This window comes from Henckelia pumila, chromosome 2 (genome assembly GCF_033568475.1).
Source record: "Henckelia pumila isolate YLH828 chromosome 2, ASM3356847v2, whole genome shotgun sequence".
Classification (NCBI taxonomy): domain Eukaryota; kingdom Viridiplantae; phylum Streptophyta; class Magnoliopsida; order Lamiales; family Gesneriaceae; genus Henckelia; species Henckelia pumila.
Window position 1 is genome coordinate 107,764,852 of NC_133121.1, and position 16,860 is coordinate 107,781,711.

At 33.2% G+C, this 16,860-nt stretch overlaps 1 protein-coding gene across 1 annotated transcript; it reads right to left on the minus strand.

Annotated features, from left to right (window-relative positions):
• Window positions 1-2,669: 2,669 nt before the first annotated feature.
• LOC140879665 (cytokinin riboside 5'-monophosphate phosphoribohydrolase LOG1) lies at window positions 2,670-6,297 on the minus strand. Its single transcript, XM_073283483.1, has 7 exons — window positions 5,988-6,297; window positions 5,252-5,349; window positions 5,124-5,154; window positions 4,411-4,510; window positions 3,440-3,510; window positions 3,149-3,292; window positions 2,670-3,027 (listed from the first exon to the last, which is right to left on the minus strand). The coding sequence occupies exons 1-7, from the start codon at window positions 6,105-6,107 to the stop codon at window positions 2,935-2,937; spliced, it is 657 nt and encodes a 218-aa protein (XP_073139584.1). The 5' UTR covers window positions 6,108-6,297; the 3' UTR covers window positions 2,670-2,934.
• Window positions 6,298-16,860: the final 10,563 nt, after the last annotated feature.

Sequence of the window (16,860 nt, forward strand, 5' to 3'; positions counted from 1 at the left end):
GGGCAGCTAAGATAAGTGTAATATACTCATGCAATAGGTGTGTTACATTGAGGCGTCGTGAAGCCTATGAAATAAATTTATTTAGCATTTAAAGCCGCGAGGCAAAAAAATTTATATATAAAGAATGTGGCCGATTTTTAGTGCTTAAATTAATATTCCTACGTCGCTGCTCTTTAAGTCTACATTTGGATTCCTGATTTGCACTGAAAATAATATATGTAAAATAGTACTAGATTGTTTAATTGGCCATTTTCGATATATTATGGAAATGTGTAAATACAAATTCATTATTATATTAGAAAGCATTTCTTGTTTCTATCAAGGACGATAAATTTCGCTTAAAGCAATAACTTTTGCTGGTCCATTTCTAAGTTTTGGTAGAATGAAATTGTTTTTGTTTCTAATTAAGCTTTTGGATATGCTGTTATTGAATAACTATACGATAATGCTTAAAAATACTTAAAAATGATCACAAAAATTTTTTTTTGAACAAAATTTTCAATGCCTAAATCAAGTATATATATGAAAATCATCATAGAAAAAGTATTTGGTGTCAACAATCAATTTTTTTGCTGCTCCAATATTGTTCCTTTTTAGTTTTTCATCAAATTATATTATATTATATAAAAATGAATAATAATAATAATAATAATTGTATAAGGCATGGGGTAATAAAAATAAAAAGAAAAATAGAGTATGGAAGGGCTTAAATGGGCACACGTTAAGTTGACAGCTACAAGACAACAAAATGTGGGCAGAGGGAAGCTTTGGTGTTGTTGGAGCATGACGTTGACTCGTGCAATCTCTTACACGTGTTCGAATATTATTGGATGCTGACGTATGGTGTTTGTCCCTCGTGTGCACCCGACCACTGACCATTTTGCCGAATCTCTGTCGGTTTTTTAATCCGAAAAACGCAAATATATATATATATATATATATATATACTAGCATACAAACGAACGCGTTGCATGTCTTATACGTTTCAATGTTAATTGAAAATTTAAAAAAAATAGTGAAAGAAAAAATAAAAATTTTGTAAATTTTTTTAATTGAAAATTTTTAAAAAATAGTGAAAGAAAAAATAGAAATTTTGTAAATGGATATCGGCAAAAAATGCACAAAAAAAAAGTGAAAGTGACATTTTTGTAATTATATATGGTTATCGAAGAGTAAAACTAAAGGGTTTGCATACAACATATCAACCCCTCAACTTTAATAAAATAGATAGAAAATAATAGAAAAGATATATACATATATATATATATAATTATAATTATTGTTTTGCTTCTGTATCTCTCAAAGCCCATTGAGATATTCGATATGTATTGCAATTGTATATTTGATGCTAATAATGATAGATTTGTAACTGAATGGTATTTTTTGTGATAAATTTCTGGCAAAAAAATAAATATTTTTCGTCGTTAATATAGGTTGGTTGGTCCCTTTAACGCATGAGAAGGAATAATAAAATGTCTCTTTCGAGAATACATTACATGTGTTTCTTCAAAGTATAATTTATTAAATTAATGAATGAGGATTATATATCTAATCGAAATGAAACAAAAATGTCAAAGAAACAACAGTGAAGTTAGTTAACTTATTCACACACACGGAAAATGACCCATTGGTTGGATGTCCAATTCATTGTTGGACAAGGAAGAGTTTGATCTTTAAGAATTTTTCAGATCCAATTGTGGGAAAACGTTTTGGCCCAAAACCATAAATAAATGGGCTTGTCTTTTGCTGCAGATTGCTTTTAAATACATGCAAACATTATTTTTTAAAATCTAACATCTTCTATCTTCTATTATAAAAATTCCGAGACAACCCTTGAGTAATTTATAATTATCATATTATCTTATTTTAATATATAAATCATCCCCCAAATTTAATCATGAGTTTGATTTTCCTACTAACACTTTCTCAAGCGAGTCAGTCGCAAACATTGTTTGCCCAATGCGATTTTCTTGGCTGGTGCGGTTTGTAAAGACTATTGTATTAGCTCGGAGGTTAGCGATGGTGAGTTCCGACGACATAAAAAAATCACAATGAAATATGTGGTGTCCCTACCATAAAGTTGATGGAAGGTAGAGAGAGGGAATGAGTAGAAACATGTTTGTAACAAAAATGGTCCCTCATTTCTCATTCCTCCATTGTGGAACACTACAATTGCCCCATTCCTTTCCTGCCATTCATTCAAACCCTGCAACCCTTCATATTTTCTCATAATAATAACAAACCACTACCAACCAACACTCAACCACTCCCATTTTATCCTAGATGAACATTCTAATTTTACATCACATATATACTTTTCAGTATCATGCATGCTCTCGTTTTCATTATTTTGATGACATAACTTGGGCGTTGGAACTTCGTCTCGCTATTTTTCGTGCGTTTTTTGGCGCCCTTATCCATTTTTTTGGCAAAAATAAGATAAAATAAAATAAATAAAGATAAGATAAGATGATGACAATGGTCTCCTACACAACTTTCACCAAGGGAAACATGATAATGACAGTGCCATCCATTCATCACAAGGCATGATCTGACCTGCAATTTATTTCCAAGTCAAAGCAGACCAAAAATATGAGCATCTTGTAGAGGAATGGAATCTTGAAACAAGAAAGAATAGACTTGACATGACAAAAGATTGGAGTCATTGGTTGCGGGGAATGGGATTAATATTGATGCATTCAGTCTGGCAGACCAGTTACAACTTGCAAACAGAGGAAACTAAGTGTGTCCATGTGAAGCTGAATGAACAAGTTATCACATGGTCATGATCAGGTCCCTTCCTTTTCAAGACAAAAAAAAATTTACAATATGAGATTTCTCCCACTACAAAAATTCGAAATAGCCAGTCAGCTGCTTTTCAGTCGCGATTCACATGCTCTAATGGAGCGATGGTTCGCGGATAATCCATCGTTTTCACCTCGAAAGATCGTATATAGGAGAATAGCCAAGCTGCTCCATTTCCCAGCTATGTTTTGAGGCCACTCTTTCATGTCGAGGTACATAATCCTGTGAATGCGTAAAGACATCCTCGTATTAATTTAGACGAAATGTGCATCAATTATGGGATCCAAATCTTGAGTGAAAATGCCTCCTTATGCTGGATTTATCCAGGAAAATAGTTTATTACCTCCAATTTTTTGACAAGCTCCTTTGCGTTCGGTGCAGAGACAATGATATGACGCGCACTTGGACTAATGAATCCTTCCTCCACGGCTTTGTCGATGAACGACAGTAACGAGTTGTAGTATCCATCCACATTTAGCAATCCTACCTGCAAAAATACGAAAGCAGTATTTAATTTTTCGTCGTGGGATTTGATAAAGTTCTTACTCTTTTTATTTTCTTTAACAATAGAAGTTTCTGATATCTGAACAATATAGAGATCAATGAATCCATGACGTATCAAGAAATAAAGTACCGGTTTATCATGGATTCCAAGTTGAGCCCATGTGATCACTTCAAGCAACTCCTCAAGAGTTCCATAGCCACCTGTATGCACCATAACAGTTCATTTATAGCATATGTTGAATTCCTTAACCAAGTTCTTAATATCGAAAATAGCCAAAAATTACGATTTCGATAAATAAAAACATTTATATCAAGGCAAGATTCTCTGGAAGCCATCATTAGTGATTTCTATTTATCCTACAGACAAGTGAAAATATATAATATTCTAGTCTGTTTTCGAAGTATCTTACTCTCCTAGTACTTGTTGATTGAGAGAAGCTGTGGTTTGACAAAGGATTAAATGTAGGAAGCAAAACTCACAAGAAAGCTACAATTTTATGCATGCTAGTAAATTTTGACGCACATATTTTTGAGTTATTTTGTATTTTAAAACAAAAATTTTCTCGGGGGGATATCAAATATAGCAAACACAATACACAAAACCTAATTCAAAGTGAGATATCTCCGTAATCAATACGAGTTTCTTGTGCTCATTTTAAATATTCTGTTATATTTTGTAGCTTGTTACATTTTATGTTACACAGAGCAACTGTTTGTGTAAAAACTTATAAATTGACTCGAAGTTGGCTGCTGTGCTGCACTTCTTTGGTCCTATGTTTAAGACTTTAAGCAAAAACTTTGTAGATGAAAACAACAATTAAGAAGAACCCAACTCCATTTATTGCATTTGCTACTATTATAATGCATTTAAGTAAAGAAATGATACCATTCAGTAGCTAGAGTTATATGAGATCACATATCTATCCTAAATACACTTTAATTTCAAAAATGCATTTGGGTAGTTTTGTACTTTCAGAAGGAATATGTAACGGTGTGTAACCCTTGTTCTGCAATCTGCACATGCTTTTAAGACCAAGAAATGAGAGAAATGACAAAAGTCAAACTGTGAAATTAGAGAGAGTGAAGGGTTTTTACACCAACCTGGCAAAGCAATAAAAGCATCAGAATGCCTAGCCATTTCTGCTTTCCTTTGGTGCATATCTGCAACAGCCTTCACTTCTCCCACTGTTACACCAGTTAACTGCAAAAGGATACTCATTCCCATTAACCAAAACTGTTGATAAAGCTGAAAAAGGAAAGGGAGAGTTTTCTTGCATGTTGAGTGCCGTGCATTTTTTAATTTTTTTTTGCAGTGAAACAAGAATGGGTGGTTTCAAAGTCAGCAACGGTAAAATTGAATCACAGAAAAGGCCATGGAAGAAAAATACAAAATCCAGCAGGTAACAGAGCAGAACACTCAGATATGTGAAAATCAGTGAAAATATTTGGAGTCCGAATGCAGTCATGAGTCATATATTGTAGTGAAACAACATCCACTTGAACCTTTATCCTTGTGGATAAGGTTGCAACAACCAACGAAGAAACAAATGGCTTGCATTTGGCCAGAATCAAGGAGCATAAATCAAAAGCAGATGAAAGAAATGCAGAGCAAACAGACTCATATTTCGATCAAAGATTCAAGACAGAATGAGCTTATAGTCTATGAATCAAGAAAAATGTTGCCATCCAAGAAAATCACTGTATCAACTCCATCAGCTATATTATTAGTATGCGATATTCAAACAAATAAAAAGTTGTAGACAAATTATTTAAACTGGAAAAAGCACAAGACATTTTAACCATAGCAGACAAACCTCTCGAGGCATGAGCGTCTTGGGAATCACCCTGAAAAGGGAGACAATAACATGACAAAAAAAAAATCAGTTAAGTGAAGAATTAAGCAGCAACTTCTGCCATTAACAACTTATTGAAAGAAGCTTACCCCATGACATGCCGACCACCATCATGAACAGCTTGTGAAACCAGACCCATAAGTCCTATGCTGCCTCCTCCATACACCAAATCAATGTTCCTAGAAACCTAAGAACACATGGAACACATTAGGCCAGAGTTCCAAGACTCAAGCAAAAATTAATTTTGTCTTCTTTCAAGAAAACTTTGACCGAGTAGGACTTCTTGTACAGTAGCCACCCCACACCATCTCTCTTAAAAAATGCACATTTATCACAACTTCGACATAGTGAAAAAGGGGGGAAAACTATTCTCTACCAAATATGGAGGCTAATACAGTACAGCCGTATGTTGGGGTTCTTATCCATTTGAGGAAGAAAACAAGATTTTCATTGGAAAAAAATTGAGAGAGACCTGTAGATGAAAGTAACATGACATCTGGAGTGTCTAAAAACTAAAAGCACAAAGATCTAATCTTCCCCATCTCATTTCGAGAACAGATAACCTCAAAATATCCAGTTCCCAGTGATTTAAACCAACCGGCGGGGTGAAAATTAGGAGTCCCAAAAGCTAAACGCCACGAAATTTTTCCAGAGCAGAGAGTGACACAGCATTCAGAAACTATGGATCCCATTTCTTTGCAAAATCCCATGTCAAAAACATAAGCAAAACAATGAAAAACACAAAGACAAGATTTTGAACAAACACAACATTTTCCCAAATAAAGAAAGAAACGCACTTCAATGGGAAAAAGAAAATGCATGTACCAAGACTTTGCCCAGCTCAATGGCGGATTCTTGATAGCTAGTCTTCTTTCCTTGGCTACTCCCACAGAACACACAAATCTTCTTGAATTTGGACGCTTTCACTTCGCTATCTCTCTCCATTTTATCTCCAAATTTAGGTGGCACCTTAGAATAAAAGAACAATCTTTCTTACAGCAGTCCCCAGAATACACCCGACATGGCTACTATCTGCAGATATAATGCCTCCTTTATAGTAAAAACAGCATCTATTTAGTTATATCTATCAGTAAAAGAAGCGGGAGAGAATGGAAGAATACACGCATCAACTGGAGATGAGATCTCTGCGCTTACTATATGAGATGGGTTGGGTTTTATTTATACAGTGGGAAGGAAACTTGGCATGCGTGACTGGCACGTGTGGACCACTCCATTTGTTAAGTTTTTTTTTTATTTTTTATTCATTCTATTTTATTTCCTTCAACTTAATTAATTTTGTGTCAATTTAAATGTAAATTTTTTTTATGTAAGTTAAATATAAAATATCTAAATAATTTTTTTATCCTTTGTAAAAATGAAATGGATATATTATATATATGATATCCTTGGCTTAAATTGTGTTTTGTTTTGTATTCAACGGAATTAATATATATAATAAATTACACACATTCTTCTTTTTGAAAATTGGTTTATTATTTATTTAAATGTATTTTTTTTAGAGTAAAGAATGAAAATTTGAGCACTCCCAAATTTTATCCAATTGCCTTTTTCGTTTTCTTTTTTTTTTTCTTTTTTATTTTTTTGACATTAAAAAAATGAAGTGGTGGAAAGTGCATGTTTTTTCCGGTTTTAGACAGTAATATCTTTATGAGTCGTGGTGATTGGGAAGTCCACGTAATTTAATATCTATGCGACAACGACACATTTCATTTTTTTTTTCTGGAAAACAAAAACAATTTTAATGAAATAATTTTCTATTTTATTTATAAAATTTAAATTAAAAAGGCATTCATAAAATTCATACATATATTTTGCGTAGGAATGAAAAATTTTTATGCCAAGAATGACATGTTTAGGCGTTAAATAATGGTTAAAAATGAATGGCATTGACTCCATTATTAATATAATAATACATGAATATTATTATTATTATTATTATTATTATAAAAAATACTTATCATTACAAGTCATTAATCAATTTGTATAACAATATAATAAAATGATACGTTTTGAGAAAGTATACATCGACCATCGTATCTGGTTTATACAAGTCATGTTGTTAATTAAAAGTGGTGAGTAGTATTATGACTAGGTTTTGGATGGAGTTAGATCCAATGTATAATATTAACTATTATAAGCTTGTGTATGATCATTATAACATTTTTTTCCATATATATCTTAGTTTTAGTGATTTGATTAATTAATATGACAAGTATGAACATCTCGATTCACAATTTGGCGAAACCATTTTCCAATTTACGAAAAATCGAATTTTATAAACGCTTCAATGAATTTAATGAGTTTATATATATTTTTTTAAAAAATCCAATTCCAGTAATTAATCAACGAATAAAATATTACTCTATATTTTAATTTTTGCAACTAGTTTGTTCATCAAATCAAAGGCTAGAAAAACTTATTTTCTTTTCTAGTTTTCTTCACTCCATGCATACAAAAAAATTTCAGAAATAAAATTAATGGAGTGCAAAATTTGTGCAGTCGACACGCACACCTAGGAAGTGACAATGTGAGAGGAAATTATTCGATGCCTATCACCAACATTTGTCTCGGGACACCTATTTAGGGAAAGGAAGCTAGCTTTCAAATCGGGTCGGGTTATGCCTAACCTCATCTTCGACACACCCCACAATCCAATATTTAATTTGCTCGTATTCGACCCAATTGTTATTTTCCAATTATCCCAAATATATAATCTAGTTTCTACAATTTATATATCTTTTTTTCGTACTTTTTTCTTTCATCTCAAATACATAGACTTCGATCCATATAGCATTGGGATTATCCTAAAATTGTTCATATTTTGACTGTAAACTTGAAAAGATCATTGCCTTTTGATCATCTGCGGTAAAAAGCTTAAAATAGACAGTGTGACATGGGGGTTCCTTTTTAAATTTTATAAATAGACGAGCATGCGTGACAAAATTGATTTAAACTATACATAATCCGGACATGTGTATGGGTTAAATAAAAAATAATTTTCCATATATGGAGCACCGTGTAATAATTTGGAGATTAAATTTTTTTTTTAAAAAAAAAAACAATGGTGGGTGCCCTCGCCACATTCCATTAAGAGACAACCTTGTTGTTTTCTTGGGAAACATTTCGTGTTACCTATTCTTTCCCACATGAGTTTCTTAATTTCCCCATACACATTATTTCTACTACCATACTTGTCCCCAACCCTTGTGTCATTTCTCATTTCTTCCCATCATGTTAATTATATATATTATATATATATGTATGTTTTATTCGATTTTTTTTTATAAACTCGAGCCCATATATAAATATACTCGTGAAATCGTGCAAACTCGAAAACTAGAACTTCAATTTAACAATATCCCTTTGCGTGAATGGAGATCGGAAGCTATTTATGTTGATTTGCACATATTTAAGTGATATATATGTAATATGGATGAGATGAGATGAGACATATAAGACAACACAATTATTGGGGTTAAAAATATAGTATACCTGGAATGTGGGAACTGAGCCTGTGAGCCATTTAAACCCCCGAATGTAATTAAAAATTCCAGATCCCTATGGAGTCTGTCTGCTTACGCCAACATTCCGTACTTTTTTTTAGCACATACCTATAATGAGATTAATTATAATAATAATAAAAGATGTACTTAGTGCATTTTTATGCTTAAAACTATGTGCATTCTTCTGTTCATGCCCGCACGCCTTTAGCGCATGATTTTATGCGAGTATGGGCTATATATGTTGGTTTTGAGATTCCAATTTCAGCTTAATATTATTTCCTTTTAAGGTCATATAAATTTCCTTCTTGCAAATATTATACAGTTTCGTATATTTGGGCTCCATTTGGATGATTATATATATTTTAAGAGTTAGTTTCTTGTGAAACGATCTCATGAATAGATCGATTTTATCCATATTTATAACAAAAAAAGAAAGATTGATAACATTGTACAGTTGCGTACGTGTGTGTATATATATATATATGAGTTATGCTATGTTGTCCACCTCCCGTGCCTACCTTCATGCCACCTATGAGGTGGCAATCATCCAATAGATGAGATGAATCATATACAAATGTTTCATCCAATGGATGAGTGCCACCACATAGGTGGGCATAAAGGTGGACACGGAAAGTGGGCAGCATAACAAAAGTTTATATATATATATATATATATATTATAAGAGTATGTATCTTTTGAAACGGTCTCATGAATTTTTATTCATGAGAGAGATCAAACATACCTATATTTACAATTAAAAAAAACAAATACATTTGATATAAAAAATAATATTTTTTAAGGATAACTCAAATAGGATATATATCTCATAAAATTGACCCGTGAAATATTCTTATATGATTTTTTTGATACTGTAATGTTAAAAACGTTTTATAAGTCAAAATAACACTTAATTAAAGCATATGTTTTGATAAGATTTTTGTAAAGAAAAATATCTTTAAAAAAGTGTTCTTGAAGGATAGTTTTTAAAGAACAATTGAGATGCGTTTTTTTAGAATTGAAGACTATGATGTAACTCAAAACATTAATTTATGATAGAAATAAAAACACATTACTTTTTAATTGTAAAAACGTTTTTATATAATAGTTGTCAAAACTGTGGGTTTTCGCTATACCGTATGAAAAATATTGGCATGAAAAAAATTCATACCGGTAACGATATCGAAATTCTGAAATGTTGGTATAGAAAAAATCCATATTGGTACTGTATAGATACCGAAAAAAAATTCAATATACCAAAAAATGTCTATATTTCAAAAAAAGTTCGGTACGATATCCGGAAAAACCGGTATTTTAGCTCGGTATCCCAGCCCTAGTCAAAACACATACTTTTTATTTTTAAAATAAATTTAAAATATTTTATAAAAACACTTTTATAAAAATATTTTATTAATATTTAAACAAACAATCAGAATTTTTGAGATATGTTTAACGGACGTGTTAAGTTTAATCTTCTCTATTATCTAATGCATTATGCCAAAAGAGAAATTAATCTATAGTCGGGTTGGGAGTGATGGGAGACACTTAAGTTAAGTACCATGATTAAACGTGCATTATTAAGTTAGTTCCAAGAAAGTAAGTAAGTGGAAAATGACTCTAGAGATGGTGATTTTAAATTAAAACCTAAGTAGGAAGCTAAAAGTTTAGTGCAGCCGCAACTCTTTGAAAACATAATCCAGCTGCATGTATTTGACAAGCATTGAGTAATATATTTGACTCCCTCTGAGTGTGTGTCTATATTCTAAAAATATTATATATGTAATAATTAATATAAATTATGTTTTATTATTTAAAAGATGTTGTTAATTAGTTCTTTTTAACTTGTCTTTAGATAGCTAGGTCGATAAATTATTTATTTGAAAGATATGAGTAATTATGTCAATCCTTGAGACATAGAGTCGTTTGGAAGGAAAAATGAACCGCTTGTCTTTTGTAATCGTTTTAACTTTCTTTGTTGTCTTGTCCAAGTCAAGTTTTTGTATACTTGAACAAAGCTTTTTATTTAAGAGTAACTCTTTTGTGAGACGATGTCAATAATATATCGCACGAATCAACATTAACCATATTTACAATAAAAAGTAGATAAAAACTCCTATGAGACGGTCTCAATGGTCATTGTTTTGAGATGGACCTCTTATATGGGTTATCCATTAAAAATTATTACATTTTATGCCAAAAATATTATTTATTATTATAAATATGAGTAAGGTTAACCCGTCTCACGAATGAGACTGTCTCACAAGAGTGTTTTTCAAAAAATAATATTTTTTCATGATGACCCAAATAAGATATCTGTCTCATAAAATGAACTAGTAAAACTGTCTCAGCTTTTGTGTTTATTTAACACTCAACCATCAAATAAAGTAAAATTGATCGAAAAAAGTTATAAATAAGAAGGGGCCGTGGATTTATTTGATTGAAGTTCATATCGAGGCTGGGAAATATTAGTTAATGCATGTTTTGTTTTTGTCTTCTATATTTGATTCTCTTTTTGGTAGGATATGAATATGATTAATCAATCAGCACTGTCACTCGATTAATATTTGAAAATTTTGTGAAGAAAAAGATGTAAAATATTTAACAATCTCAAACACTACCCAAGACATATTATTAGTTATCTGGTTTGTTTCCGCCTCTTAGCCTGATCATGTTTATAAACCATACTAGGAAAATTAGGGGTTTGGATCCCCTGCTGTAGGGTTATCCACAGCAGGGGGTGCTGTTGGGGGAAACGGCATCGTTTCCCCCACAGCCCCCTTTCTTTTCTTTTCTTTTTTTTTTCTTTGTTTTTTTTTTTTTTGCTTTTTTTTTTATATTTAAGTTTTTATATTTTTTTAAAAACATATTTGGTTTTTAGGTTTTTTTTTTCTTTATTTTGGCATTTTTAAATCATACATTTTAAATTTTTTTTAAAAAACATTTATTTTTTATCTTATCATTTTCTTGGATCATTTTTTCGTCTTAAATTTTAAAATTCGGTTTCAGTTTTAAAAAATTTCGATTAGTTCAGTTTGATTTTTGGTTTTCATAAAAAAAATCGGTTCACCTAATTAACAAAATTATATATAATTATATTTGATTTTTTTTTAATTAGACTTTACATGCAGTTTATGATATTTTTTAAATATTTAAATTGAAACATCTAGGACTTCTACTGGATTTTTTTTTTAAAAAAACTTTCTAACGTTAAAATATAAAATAATAAATATAAATATATATATATATATGCCCATACATATATATATAATACTTAAAAATAACTTTACTTAATTTAAAATAAAAATACACAAAAAATACAATAAAGATACATGCATGCAATTAAATACTTAAAATTAATTACTAAATAATAATTCACAAGAATTTCATAATAAAATTTCTAAATAATATTTCTTTCACAAAAATTCATGAAAACTTAGAAAATAAATACTTAAATCTAAAAATCCATGCATATACTGAAAATCTATAATAATCAATCATATGCGGAAATAAATGTTCTAGTCTCAACATAAAATTCATCTTAGAGCAATGGTCACGGGTTCTAGCCGCCTGGAAACTCATACGCCCTCGCCGCCAGTCAAAAACACATTATCCTTATTGACATTTTGCTCACCTGCACCATTTAAATCTAATGAGCCTAGAGGCTCAGCACGTTCTATCCTTATATAACAAAATGAAACCACACACAAGCACACATCATATAAAATACGTGGATGATAATTATACGTGCATGATCTATAAATTATATGCATATAAACATAAATAAATAATCATACTGCTAAATCATCATGCTATAACATAATTCATCATACTATATAAATCTCAAAAAAATAACTTATCATGATTTCTTAGTTCTCAACAGGTCGTATCCATGTCGGTGGCATCATACTAAGCGATTGATCAATCTATAAACCAACGTACGTGGCGGTGTGATTTCCACCTCTGTGCTGCCACTTCACCAGCCCTCTCAGCTGGATCCATAAGCTCATCATACATAAACATCATTAGGAAGGTCACCGGGCCCAGGTATCCCGGCCTCCAACCACATCACTTTCCACCTTCACTTCAACTTCCATAAAAATATATTTTTTTCTTAACATGCAATTAAGCTTATCATAAAAATTCTTAATGATGCATGAACATAAAAATTCTCATTATTTCTTTATTTCATGAAAATTTGTCCGTAAATATATATTTAATTTATTTTCTTAAAAAATCATACTTATATATCTAATAAAAATGCATGCATGAATTAAATATATATTTACGGACATTTATTTTTCCAAGGACTTGTTCGAGCTGCTGACCACTAGACTTAAACTAAAAAATTCTTAGACTGGCTCAAAACCAAAAACCCAACTTGACCTGGCCCATTAAGCTTCATGGGCCCCCAGAACCATGAGAAACTAATGGGCTCACTTAAAAACATAATTTAAGTCCATTAACTAATTAACTTAAAATTAAATTAATAAAATTATTATTTAACCATTAATTATAAACTAGACCGATAAAATTATTAAACCCGACTCAACTTGACCCAATAATTCTCATGGATCACATGACCCATGAAAAATTAGTGGGCTCACTTCAATAATTATTAAAGCCCATAAATTAGTTCAATTAATTAATTAACAAGCCCAACTCATTTATTAACTACTTAAACTCTTAATTAATTAAAATAAAATACCCAAGCCCAAATAATAAAAATCTAGACCCGGACTAAAGTTATTTGACCCATCATTTTAGACCCGACCCGAACCCAAAACCCGGGCCCGGCCCGCCTAAACCCAAAAACCCACACTGTACGTGGCTTTTCAAGCCCACGTACCTCACGCTGCCCCATCCTTTCTTGCTTCCTTTGCCCAGCTCCGGCCACCCCTGGCCGGAGATCCGCCGGCAGGACCTCCCCAGGGTCCTGTCGGATCGACCAGACCAGCCCCTGGTCCATCCAGCCCCCTAACCGAGCAACCTGATCCCATCTACCCCATGAACCTGCGCAACCCGCCACCTGCACCCACTCACGACCAGCCTTGGTTCCAGCCCTTACCAAGACCGAGCCACCCTACAGACCAGCCCCTAAGGACCCTAACTCGAACCCCCTAGCCCTTGGTTAGTCCCTAGTCCGACCATGAACCAGCAAGAATAACCCGAACCCCTACCCAAGCTGATGCGAGAATCTGCCGCGTCCCGGAAAAAGCCACGTCCAGCTTGAATGCAGCCCTTTTCCATGGCCGAGACACCACCCCAAGACACTCCTAAGGACCCTAGAACGACCCTAACACATGGATCAACAGCTTAGATCTGTCCAAAATAAAAAAAACAACCGAAAATCTGGATGTATGCAGAAAAACGTGAAACACATGCATGATCTTGTAAGATTTTTCATTCACACCACATTATACATGCATTAACTGATCAATCATGTAAAAATCAGTGTACTACGATTTAAACGGTGAGCAAAAAGGGATTCGAAACGTGCCTCGATGATTTCTTGATCCAAAAAGTGATAACAACACGTATCGGTGCACCGGGACGATCGAGACGTCAAATATCCTAAATTTTCCTCAAGGTAATCGTGTTGTGTGTGCTGTGAATTGGAGGATGTTTCTGATGAATGATGGAGGCGGCTCAAAAGTGAGTTTACGTAGGGTAAGGGGTAGGTGGATTGGGGTAGAAAATCTTAGGATAATATTTTGGGTAATCTAGGTTAAATATTTAAATAAATACTTTGGATAGATAATTACTATAATTTAACCTTTAAAACAAATACATGATAATTTTCTAAGAACTTAATAATCTCGAAATAATAAAATAGGAGATTTTTAAAGGTTAATAAAAGTAATTAAAATAACTTATTTTGGGTAAAAACTAGCACATAAATAAATATATATGTAAATACCATAATTTTCTTCCAATTATACCTTAAAATAATATTTTAAGGCTCCTAAAAATATCATAAAATATTTTGGGTGAAAACAAACATCTCGTCCGTCCACGGTCTCGCCTACGCGATCATAAAATAAACTTTCTCAAATAAATTCATAAATCATATCATATCGATTTAAATGCCGAAAGAAATTATTTAAAACATGCAAATAAATCACATAATTTAAATAATCATTCATAAAAACAATTTAACACATTTTTACATTATTTTAAAATTATTAAATTCCCTAGTTATGCATGCGGATTTACGTGACGAATTTCTGGGCGTTACAATTCTCTCCCCCTTAAATGGAATTTCGTCCTCGAAATTGAAACGAACTTCAGGCAATAACAAGTTTCTTCGCGTAGTCCCGAATAGAGCAATCCAAAAACGACAAATTTTAATGCGTTAAGAAAAATTACCCGTGATGCGCAAAGTATCCGGCACTGCTTCCTCCGCCTGCATCACATAAACACGTCCGACAGCATTCTTCTTGGGACAGTGCAGCATAATGTGTCCTGGTTCCTTGCAATGATAGCACATGCCTGATCCCTTCATGCACGGCCCTGGATGGGGCTTCTGGCATTTCTGGCAAAGAGGTAGTGCTTCTGCACGAGGAACGATAGCTCCCTGTTGTCTCAGTGGATTTGGTACCTTCGACGGCCCAGTGGACTGCTTCTTTGCATCCTGCTGTGGATGCGACTCGTGGTACGATGGTTGGAACTGTCTCTTCCTCTGTTGCTCCCTCAAGATTTCCTTCCTACCATCCTCGGATCTCAATGCCCTACTAACCGCAGCCTCATAAGTAGTGACGTCCAACATGCGTACATCATGCTTGATGTCCGCCCTAAGCCCATCGACAAACTGCTTCATCTTCTCCTGCGCACTATCAGCAATCAGGGGCACAAAATGACACCCCCTCTCGAACTGCTTGATGTACTCAACCACTGTCTTGTCCCCCTGTCGGAGACTCATAAACTCCCTAATCATTCGACTGCGCACATCCTCAGTAAAATATTTGGCGAAGAACATCCGCTTGAACTCCTCCCACGTAAAAGTCCGTGGGTTCACACCTCGAACTGCGCCCTCCCACCAAAGGGCTGCATCGTCTTTCATCATGTATACCGCACACTTTACTTTATCGACATTAGTGAGTCCCATATAAGCAAATATGTTCTCCAAGGAACGGATCCACCCCTCAGCCACGAGTGGGTCAGTGGCACCAGAAAACTCCTTCGGTCCCTTTTTCTGGAACCGTTCCGCAACGTCTTCGTCGTGTGAAAGTCGGGGTCGTGCTGCATGTTGCTCCAACAGTGCGGTGATCCCTGTCATCATATTAGCACTGGCCTGCTCCAGTGCTGTGAGCGAATTTTGCTGAGGAGGAGTTGGAGGATTCCCGCGTCGGTTCATCTGTCTAGGAGGCATACTGCACCACCACATATTTCTCCACGTAAATCGCAATGCATAACTAATATTTTTGACTTTAAGACTGTCGTAACTTTAAATTCTCATTTTCATAAATCATTAAAAATATAACTCCTATGTCCCATGCATAAATCATAATTTTAAACACTTAAAACTTACAGACTGGCAGTGCGGCTTCTGAGCTCCGAGAAGCAGACTAGTCACCCTCCAAGGACCATGGCTCTGATACCAAATGAAACATCTAGGACTTCTACTGGATTTTTTTTTTTTTAAAACTTTCTAACGTTAAAATATAAAATAATAAATATAAATATATATATATATGCCCATACATATATATATATAATACTTAAAAATAACTTTACTTAATTTAAAATAAAAATACACAAAAAATACAATAAAGATACACGCATGCAATTAAATACTTAAAATTAATTACTAAATAATAATTCACAAGAATTTCATAATAAAATTTCTAAATAATATTTCTTTCACAAAAAATCATGAAAACTTAGAAAATAAATACTTAAATCTAAAAATCCATGCATATACTGAAAATCTATAATAATCAATCATATGCGAAAATAAATGTTCTAGTCTCAACATAAAATTCATCTTAGAGCAATGGTCACGGGTTCTAGCCGCCTGGAAACTCATACGCCCTCGCCGCCAGTCGAAAACACATTATCCTTATTGAAATTTTGCTCACCTGCACCATTTAAATCTAGTGAGCCTAGAGGCTCAGCACGTTCTATCCTTACATAACAAAATGAAACCACACACAAGAACACATCATATAAAATACGTG

Bases quoted from the DNA above. Each gene is read 5' to 3' on its own strand.
- LOC140879665 (XM_073283483.1), bottom strand. From the start codon at position 6,107: ATGGAGAGAGATAGCGAAGTGAAAGCGTCCAAATTCAAGAAGATTTGT. The intron at 3,293-3,439 runs GTACTTTATTTC...GTATTTTTGCAG, and splicing joins TTGGAATCCATGATAAACCG to GTAGGATTGCTAAATGTGGA. The intron at 3,028-3,148 runs GTAATAAACTAT...ACGCATTCACAG, and splicing joins AGCTTGTCAAAAAATTGGAG to GATTATGTACCTCGACATGA.